Here is a 10,843-nt window from a genome sequence, read left to right as displayed (position 1 = left end):
GTGACTGAGCCACCCCGTGCCCGCTTCTGTTTTTTTCTTAATCCTTGTAGCAGTAAGCAGAATTTCCTGGGAGGGGAGGAAACACTCAAAAGTCGTGTTTGTTAACTGGTATTGTTGGACTAACTTTCCCCTAACATGACTTTTTTTCCATGCTACTATCCTACTTAAAGAATCGGCAGGTTTTCTGTTGTCAACTGCATCAAGGCCACATTGTTTTGGCTGGTTCCCCAAACCTTCTTTAATTCTGTCGCACTTCACTTATCCAGCCTTATCTCTCACTCATCTTAAGTAGAACCCCTGTCCGTTAGTCTGTTTTATGAGCTCCTTGAAGTCTTTGTGCTTTTGTGCATACTGCTCTTGCTCAGTATCTCCTTCCTTGGCCCCCATCTAAATCAAGCCAGTCTTTAAGATGTGACTTAAAAGTTCTGCCTCCCACATGATTTTTTTTCTGTTTTTTGGAACTCACTCTGATATCCTACTAGTTATTTGTCAGACCCACACAGTTTAAGCTCTAATTTGTTCAATTATTCAGCATTCAATTGAATTCCACAAGCATTTTTTTTTTTTTTTAAGAGAGGGAGGTGAGGGAGGAGCAGAGAGAGAGGGGGGGAGAATCTTAAGCATGGCCAGCACGGAGCCCAAGGTGGGGTTCAATCTCACCATCCTGAGATCATGACCTGAGCTGAAATCAAGAGTCAGAGCTTAGCTGACTTAGCCACCCAGGAGCCGGATGAATTCCACAAGCATTTTTGAGATCCTGTGCCAAGAGCAGGGATAGGTGAGCATGAGGGTCACCTTAATGCAGGACCTAGGCTAGGAATTGGTCCTGTAGAAAAGTATAAGACACAGGCCCCGGCTCATTGCCTCTCCTAGCAACTGCTCCACCATAGGCATGTTTATTCTGATTTCTTAAGCCTCATATGAGAAATTGCTAATAAGCCATTATATGCCAAAACAGTCAAATAGCCTCACTCAGGGTTCAAATCCCATGAGGCCCGGTTGGGGAGCTCCGGGTTCTAATTAAGTGTCTTCTTTTTCACGCATTAAAGATCACTGCTCATACAGCTTTCTGTTAAAGTGAAAACACCCAGGATTTACCTCCCTGGCCACACTCTCCCCTCCTTATGAAAGGCTTATTGCTAGGTGTTTTAGACTCTGGAGCCAGACTGCTGCAGATTCGAATCTCAACTCCTCCACTGAGTAGCTCTGCAGCCTGGGCAGAGGCTTAACTCCTCCATGCCTCATTTTACACATCTGTATAATGAGAATATTGTATCATAGGGTTGTGGTAAGGGTTAAACAGGTTGATAGTTCTTGGTACAGAGTAACCACTCAATAAATGTTAGTTCTTAGTAATTGTCACTACCAGACTATTTCTCTCCCATAAAATGTAAGGGACTGTTTTGACTTATTTTATTGCACCCGTGTCCTCCAACTTCTAGGAGTTCCTGTTTCAAAACTGCACGTTATAAACATGGAATGAATACACGAATGCACGCAATCACTTTATATCTGCATTTCCAATGTTGCGCCGTCAAGAGCAAAGGCAAGGGAGCAAGTGTAAGTCACCTCTTTGCAAAGGTTCTTCCTTTACCGGGTTTTACCCGAGGCCCTCTGGGACAAGCTCAACCTCATAGTGGGGAAGCCCACAGCGGGCAGTGTGAAGTACCTTCCGGGGATCACCTTGGGCGAACGGCCTAGCACATAAAGTCCCGGCTGGCCGGCTTCCCGGGAAGTTCGGCGCATGCGCACCGCGCCCAGCGCCTGGGTTCCTTCCTGCGCGCTACCCGGAAGCCTCGGCTCCGTCTCCCTCCTTCCCCCTCCCCCTCCCTCGCCGGCTCCGGCGGTGCGTGCGGGGCCGGCCCGGCGAGGAGGCGGGACACGTCGGCGCTGCCACCGCCGCCGCCGCTCCTCCTCCAGTTCCAGCTGCCGCCGCCGCCGCCGCTTCCTGGGTTGAGTCCGCCCGCGGTCCCGGCGGCTCCAGGTGTGTTCTCGCTGTCCAGCTCCTGCCCGAGTCCGCCGCCGCCGTAGCTGCCCCGGGCTCCCCGCCCCGCTGCCGAGATGGCGACGCGCTCCTGCCGGGAGAAGGCTCAGAAGCTGAACGAGCAGCACCAGCTCATCCTGTCCAAGCTGCTGAGGGAGGAGGACAACAAGTACTGCGCCGACTGCGAGGCCAAAGGTAGCGCGGACGTCGCCGCCCCTGGTCGGGGCCTCCTGCGGCCGGTGACCTTCCCGTCGCCGCGGTGCCCCGGGCCCGAGCGGACGCCGCGGCTGCGCCCAGCTGGCCCCGGCCCTGAGGGGAGGGCGGGCTCAGGCTCGAGTAGCCCCTCACCTCCACCAGAGGCGGCGACGAGGTCAGGCCAGTGGGCGCCGGCACTGGCCTTAGCCTCCTCTTTCCCGGCCCCGGGGCGAGCCGGTGCCAGCGTCGCGATGCTCGGACCCTCTACAGGGCCGGGGCCAGAGCCGGGCTGGGATCTCGGAACGGGGCGACTGCCTGGCTAGTGCTTAGGGTTAAAGGGTTGCCCTCCTCCCGCCTCAGCTCGCAGGTACATCCGTGGGTGGGGCCACCCTTAGTCTCGGTCTCCGCCTTGACCCTCCCCCAGTACCACGGCGTCCCACTCGGGGCTCCGATGCTCCGTATCCCAGGTGGAGCCCTACCTGCCTGCCCACCTGACAGCTTTGTACAGGGCTTTTGCTTCTTCCTGACAAAGGGTATGGTGGTCCTTTTTGGTGGGTTGGAGTTTTACTGAGTGAGACCATTGGGGAGGGGTCTTTAGTAGTAGTAGTAAAATTGTTTTTTTAGTCTGGGTATTAACCCGAATGAGGAGGAATTTCATTATATGAGTCTCTTGGACAGTGGGCTTATGTTCCTGAAGCTTTTAATAATTAGATTATCTCTGACCAGTTGGTTTGGGAGAACATGTGGACACTGGTTTGTGTGGCCCAGAACGTTGAAGGTGCATTTTTTAAAGATCCAGAGATTGACAAAAACCTAATTTTAGTTTGTTCCGTTGGAGGGCTTCTGCCTCAGCCTTTAAAATAGATACACTATTTTTAGCCTATATGTTTGGGTTTGGAGATCTGATTTATATTTAATGTCTTATAAGTAATCTCCTGAGAAAAATGTTTCAGATTTTAAAAACAAACCTATCATGTGTTTAGGAAAAGATCTTGCTTATTTCTAAATTGGTTTGTTTATTCGGTGAAGAATAGGTAGTTCTCCAAAGCAGGAGTCCGTCTTTGAGAATGTCATTTCAGGTTTCTGTTACTGACTTAGACTTTTCTTGAAGCTTTACTGTTGTTCCTCAATACTATATAAATGAGTCACGTTTCAGTAGGCTGATAATGTTTGATTAGACTAAGCCACACAGCATCAGCAGGTCACTTCACTACCACACTACCATAACAGGTACCTGATGACTGGAAGATCATGTGGGAATACTGTAACCAGACCATTTTAAGGAGCACTTTTCAATATCACAGTAACTTGACTGACCCAACCTTACTTTTATTCTGGGTAACCTTTCAGATGATGAGTTAAAAATGCCTGATTATTATGGCAGTATTTGTTTACTTGATACTGATTATGTGTGTGTGTGTGTGTTTTTTGGAGGGGGAATACTGTATTGAGGCTCAATTACTCATCACTGCACTAGTAAAACACCAAAAAATGGGGCCTTTAAAAGGCCAGAAAAAGAAATGAGCTGCATTTTGAGTGAGAAGTAACATGGTTAAAAAGAGATGTTAATAAAAAAAAAAGAGATGTGAGTATATATTAAATCTATTAAAAATTGAATAGTAACAGTTTCAGTAAGTACTTTCATTAGGTATAGAAATAAGTGAAAAATAATTTTTGTTTAAATTTCTGTCCCCGAAAAAGTACTTTATAAAATCAGATTTTCACTGATGCTTCCTAAAATAATGTATAGGTTTTGATAAATCCATTATGTGCCACATGGTAACATTTTCATTCTCATTGTTTGAAGTGAGGAGAGGAGAATCATGTACTTTTTAAATTAGAACAAAAATTTTATTCTAACAGAAGGAAAAGGGAGCATTAGTTTTGCTTGCTGTTTGTATTGCCACTGAGGTCCATGGATGTATATTGAATGAATGTTTTTATTTTGGTTTTGTTTGGTGTTTTGTTTGTGGGTTTGTTTTTGAGAAATGTAGGAAGAGGGAGAGAAGAGAGTAGCATCAAGAGTTTGAGGGTACCATGTGAAGGGCATGAACTCCAGTCATGATTTGGAAAGATCCTTAGTTTTTCCTTGATGCTACTAAGTATCGAATAATATTAAAATGAGCTTCTAAATTATTTCACTGTTTTATCCTCTCTTCCAGGAAAAAATATCACAGTTAAGTTTAATTAGACTTGATCTCGTAGTTGTAGTAGTTGAAAAATTTGACATGATTGGGCTATTGATATAATTAAATATATTTTGTAAAATTTTTGAGTCTTCGATATGGTTGAAGCCCATTATAGAGCTCTCTTAGTAGAGTTCTTGGCTTGTTAAATGATTTTGGATTTATTGTTATATATGCCAGATGACATAGTAAATGTAGGTAGTGAAATTCTGATTAAATGTATTTTTAAAAGACATGCTATGGTTCTTATTCTGCTGCTCAGCTATTAAAAGAGGTTCCATACTGTATATGTGTATTAATGTTTTCTTCACTGTCTAATAAACTACATCAAGCTTTTCACGTATTTTTGAAGCTATTTCTTAGTTAACTCAATTTTCTTTTCTTTCACAAAATACTGCTCTTTGAGAACATGTACGAAAGACTAAAGTCTAGGGCTAAAGATTACCCTATTCTCTTGACTTTAATAATAGTTGGCAAAGTTATATCAATTGGATTTTGACATTTTCTTACTGAGTCATCAGTGTGTGTGTTTTCTGAATTGACATTATTTAGGAAGTAAGGAAGGAGAAAAGGATGGCATAGGTGCCAGTTTCCTGCTCATGATCCAACACTTACCAGATCTGTTGAACAACTGGAGAATGAGAACAGGCAGATGGATCTGCGCTTCCTCTCCCTGGCCTCATTTGTGACTCTGTGGGAGTTTTAATGCAGTTCTATTGGTTATTAGTTGGTGGCAGTTTATGGAGCAGTGAAGATTTAGGGCCCCTTGCCAATCTAAAGTTTAGTTTTTAGTATTTAAAGTTTCATTCACGGTTAATACTAGCTTTGATTCCGAACATGTGTTGGCATGAAAATGTGTCTCTTGCCCAGTAAGTTTTGGGGTAATCAGAAACATAAGGTTTTTGAACCCTTAAGGGATTGTTTTGTTCCACCTGTCTGGTATTAAGAGGGTAAGCTCCTTGCCCAGATCAAGCACTTATTTCTTCATTCCACAGATCTTGACTGTAGGGGACACCACTAAGCACTACTGGATTATGGGGCTAAAAAAATTAGTAAGACCTAAAGGAGTTTGTTTAGTGAGGACTGCATTTTTGCAAATGAATAATTCCAAAACAATGTACTAAGTGTTATAATAGTGGTTGTAAGAAGTACCCCCCTCTCTACTTATTTTGGGCTGCTCTCCCTATTGCATCTGACTTTTGTCTGTTGGTTGTCTTCACAGTTCCTAGAATGCTGCCTCAAGGCCTTTGCACATGCTGTTCTTTCTGCCTAGGAAGATCTCTAACAATTTTTTGCCTGATCAGTTTTACATATCATCCAGTTTCTGCTTAAATGTCTCTTGAAGGGAAATGATTCTCCCCTCTTAGGTTAGGCTTCCCTTTATACGTATAAGACACATCCTGAATATTTTATTACTCTTACTACAGTTGTAATTAAACATTATTTGGGTATTTATTGGGTAATCTATTTCCCTGTTGAATTATAGCTATAAGAGAAGAGATCTTGTTTGTCTTGTTTAGGCTTGTATCCCCAGCCCTCTACACAATGTGATAGGTTAATGTAACTCTTTTGAATGAATGAATGTGAATGAGTACAGAGCTGAAGGCAGGCAGCAGGATATGTGGAAATGGGTTCACATATGGGCATGTGGAGTGACCTGCTGGGAAATATTCACGGGAGTCTTGTTTGAGTTAGGTTCCGAAAGTGGAGTGGGTTTCAGCAGATGGAGAAGGAATTGAAGGGCATAGTTAGCTGCACATACAAGGTACAGGTATATAAGAGAACATAAGAGGTTTCCATGTGGCCTTTTTAGGGTAAGCTTTCTCTAAGCATGACCAGATTTGATGGTAGCAGGTCAGGAAGAACTGAAATGGTGAGAGATTCCAGGCATGTCACCTAATTATAACAGCAGTGTGAGAAAGAGTGTAAGGATCTGACCTCACCTAATGTCAGTGTGTTGTAAATTGGGGTATAGGGCAGGAAACAGAACGACTGTAGCTATTTTAAGGAACAGGTGCTTACATTGGAAGGGCTGGAAGAGCAAAAATCAGGGAGCCACTACTGGACTAATGGTTTCAAGGCCATATACTAATACCATTGCTACCGCTCCCACCACTCCTGCTGCAGCTGCTTCTCACCCGTGAAACCGGTGAACTGATGGGGGAATCAGGACTGTGGTTACTGCTGCCATTCAGTGTCTACTAGACATTTTTGTCAGTTGCCCTTACTATAGGAAGATGGCCTTTGTTGAACTTGTGCCTTCCACGTGCAAATAACTGGCAGACCTATGTCCAACACTTGGCTGGCAAGGGAGTCTTTTAGCTTTCTAATCTCTTCAAAATGTAGAAACAAGAAGTGGAGGTTGTGAGACTCAATACAGGAGTCTACTACGAGGCAGTGAGGATGGAGAACATTTTCATTAAGTGTTTGATATTTAAGAGTTCTTATATAAACTTATTTTAAAGTAATTCATACTAAAAAGTAAAGTTCACCTTGAGAAAATGATGTTTATGATGATGTTGATGCTTGTGGGATAAATACATATAAACGAAATCTGTGATGATAGTTCATCTAAAGAGACCTGCAAATCTGAAAGTTCCCCCAAAATGCTAACCTTCAGTTGGATGGGTCTGTTCTTATAATTCTGCTGATCTTGAGGTTTTCTCTAGTGATTATGTGTAGAGCCCTGGTGTCAGAGCTGGGATAGAAACCACTGGTCTCTCTCTGACTCATCAGTTTAAAACTTCGACTGCATGTTGTCCCCTTCTTTTTTTTTCCCTCCCAATTCTTTTCCTTTGTCATTTTTTTTTTAAAGATTAAAATATTCTTTCATTACTTGATTTCAATACAAGATATATATAGCCCTGTACAAGATATATATAACCTTTATTGACATGTAAGGATTTGAACCCATGCTCTCTTTAAGGCAAAGGCAAATGTTTGACATTCTAATTATATATTTTATAAACTCAAGCCTTTTCCTACTGTTGTTGCTACTATGACTACTGCTAATAGTCTTTTCACTGGATAGAATCAACTCACTTTTCTTTCCATTTCTCAAAAGAAGATCAAAGAAACTTGGAGGCCATTTTGTTTGTTGACTGCCTTATATTCTGACCCCTGTAAAGAATTGATTTAATATATATATATAATTTTGTTGGTAAATCAGTATTTTCTGGGCATTACAAAGATTAAATATCATGTCAGATACTGTTGTGTGTTCTAAAAAGTTTTGGGTATGGTCCACAAACTAGTTAGGGATCTCAATAGACATGAGACAATGACGTGTTAAATTCTAGCCTGTGCGTAGACTGTAGATTCATTAAAAGTTTAGTGTTGGGAAAGCTCAGTGACTTGGAAAAGATAGGGAGAAAGGAGGAGAAGAAAGTAAGAGGTAAGGTTGGAAGTTCAAAAAAAAAAAAAGAAGAATGAAAAAGCAACTAATAACATTACATATACACAAAAGTTATATGATGCTTTCTTCTTGCCAGGCAGTTTTGTGAGCATTTTACATATATTAACTCATTTAATCCTCAGAACAACCTTTTGAGGTAGGTAATATTATTCCATCTTACAAATGAGGAAACAGACACACAGAACTTAAGTAACTTTCCCAAGGTTATACAGCTAAGAAGTGGTAGATCCAGGAATTTCTTCATTAAAAGAAAAATTTTTTGGATGGCTACTATATTTCAGGCATTCTAGGAGCTGGGGATGAAGCGGGGAACAGGTAGATAAGGTCCAAGCTCTAAAGGATCTACTAGTCTGTTAGTCTGTTGGAAGCAGGCCTGACTTGCAAAGTTGGCCCTTGACTGGCATCAGGGAACTTGGATTTGGGAAGATCTCATTACCCTAAGTGGTAAGAGTCAGTCACTGTGTCCAAACTGTTTGTACAAACTGTGTGGTTTATGTTAAATGCCTGCTTTCCTTCTGGGAGTCTGGAATTTCCATATATACTAGGCAAGGGTGCCTATGTGACAAGCCTCCCTGCCCACCCTCCCTCCAGTACTCTAGGCATCGAGTTCTCTAATGAGACTCTAATGAGTCTCTAATGAGTAATATTTCACACTTGTCAGAAATCATTACTAAGACAGTTAAGTGTGTCTGGTGCAACTCCACCAGAATGGGACACCTGGACATTTGTGCCTGTTTTCTCCTGAACTTTGCTCCATGTACCTTTTCTCTTTGCTAATTATGCTTGGTATCGTTCTGCTGTAATAAATAAATTACAGTGATTAGTACAACTGTATTTTGAGACTTGTGAGTCCTCTTAGCAAATTACCAAACCTGAGGGTGGTTTTGTGAACCTCAAAATATATTTGATAATATATATTTTCCTCCAATATATTGTAAAGGATATATTGGAATCTCAGTGTATCTCGGCTAGCTCTAGAACCTAACCTACCAGCAAGGGTACAGCCCAGAGAAGCAGGTATTAGCATTAGAAGAAATTCTGGCTTTACTGGGATGATATGGAAGTAGAAAGATGGACTGTAAGATCAGGATTTGAATTTACAAGATCTCGCTCCAGAGCTATAAATTGCATGTTTGATGACATGAAAGATAAAACACATGCTTTTGCAGTTGAAATTTTGTGATAGAAGAGACTATTACCTTAAAGCTGACAGTGTATGTCTGAGAGAGGTTATTGCCAAATATGTTCCAGCATGGACAGTGTCTTTGTCTTATCTCTTTGCTTTTAATAGCAGAACCACCATAACTTCAAAATACTAACATAAAGCAGAATTTTTTCTGATCACTAAACTTTATTCTACAAATTGAATTCTTTTGTGTGTGATGTGTGTGTGTGTGTGTGTTTTGTTTTTTGGTCTTCCATATAGTTTCTTTGTTTTCTCTTTCTGCAGTTCTGTTCTTAGGTTAGGTACTGATCATCTACCCTGGCTTTTTAAACCATAGGAACAACTTGATAGAATTGGAAGAGCACTGACCTGGATTAAGTTAGTAAAGCTAGGTTTGAGTCCACTCTTTGCCTCACTTGGTGACCAGTTGTCCTGTCCTCAGTGAGCCTTACTGCAAAGATTTATTTCAACTCTGATGTGATCTGTGTTCTTGTCTGAAACTCATGCCTCTTGTGACTTCTGTGTCAGTATTTACTATTATCGTTAATTTTTAAAAATTGTATTATTAAGGGTTTATATTTTAGGGCTTTATTGAACTTTGGATCATGGTCAAACCTGTATACTTTTTAAAGCTTTTCACTGATGACTTAGGTCTTCCTGAGCAGATTTACCTGGTATACTATCTTTAATTATCTCAAACCATATCATATAACTTGCAAGAATATTCCTCATAGATTGAGGACTCCTTTTGTTTGAATCTTTTTCCCTTTAATGCCAGTAAGATCAAAGAAATAACTATCTGTCTAGTCATCTACTAAAGCCATACTTTAAGACTGTATAGCCATACATAGCCCTTCATTTAGTCATACATAGTACCATACATACATACCATTTAGTCATACATAATACCGTATAGAAATGATTTAAAAAATTTCACTTAAGACAGAGCTTCGATAAGATGCTCTTGGAAATATGTGCTGATTCCATGCTCATGTACATTTTGAATGGTAAATGTGAGGACTTTGAGAGTCTAAAGGGCAGAGAGTTATAAGCCTTCTAGAAATTCTCCATTCTCTGCATCCTCCTCCTCCCCTCAACAATTTTTGGTCTCCCTTTCACAAGAGATCCAAGTTGCTTTTAGGCATGATGGATGATAGACTTCCAGACGTTTATCACTGATATTTTTGTAAAGAGTGCATTTCAAGGACCAGTGATTAGCTTGAACCCAAACTTAAAAAGAAAATAAAGGGGATTTTAAAACTTCTGTGGGAAGTCATATTTAGGATAGCTTTATCTTCCAATACAAGAACATTCATTAAAAATTATGGTTTAGTCTAGTTTAGATGTTTTTTAGTTCATGCATTTCTACTCTTGAAAGTTGCTTTTGGTGTAGGGTGGTAATGGTGCATAGTGCCAAAAAACTAGCAGAAATACCATTTTTAAAGAGAAATGATCATCCCTAGCATATTAATTTCCTATTCCTGCAATAACAAATTATCACAAACTTAGTGGCTTAAAACAACACAAATTATTGTCTTATAGTTCTGGAGGTTAGAATCCAAAATAAGTCTGTTTCCTCATCTTTTCCAGCTCCTAGAAGTCACCTGTGATGTTTGCTTCATGGCCCCTTCCTCCATCTTCAGTGTGTTATCTTCAGGTCACTCTCTGCCTTTTTGTGCTTGCATCAATACATTTCTTTCTGTAGCTCTTTTAAGGATGCTTGTGATTACATTGGGTTTACCTGGATAAACCTCAGTGTCCTTAAACACACTTGCAAAGTGTCTCTTGCCCTGAAATGTAACATATTTGCAGATTAGAGGAATTGAAACATGGACATCTTTGGGGAGCACTATTCTGCTTCCCGCAGGTGGATTTGTGATAAAAATTGTATAGCACAC

General features: G+C 41.2%; 1 protein-coding gene across 1 annotated transcript in view; it reads left to right on the top strand.

Moving 5' to 3' along the window:
• Nucleotides 1–1,835: 1,835 nt before the first annotated feature.
• The window catches only part of SMAP1 (small ArfGAP 1), a 163,564-nt gene continuing 154,556 nt past the window's right edge, over nt 1,836–10,843 (top strand). Inside the window, exon 1 of the mRNA XM_032409521.1 lies at nt 1,836–2,179. Coding sequence (XP_032265412.1) covers nt 2,062–2,179 — 118 coding nt within the window. The 5' untranslated portion in view covers nt 1,836–2,061. The remainder of the gene's footprint in view (nt 2,180–10,843) is intronic.

The sequence above is a fragment of the Phoca vitulina genome, unplaced genomic scaffold (genome assembly GCF_004348235.1).
Source record: "Phoca vitulina isolate PV1807 unplaced genomic scaffold, GSC_HSeal_1.0 scaffold11, whole genome shotgun sequence".
Lineage (NCBI taxonomy): Eukaryota > Metazoa > Chordata > Mammalia > Carnivora > Phocidae > Phoca > Phoca vitulina.
The sequence above is the reverse complement of the archived record's forward strand: the minus strand, read 5'-3'. Positions and strand labels throughout refer to the sequence as shown.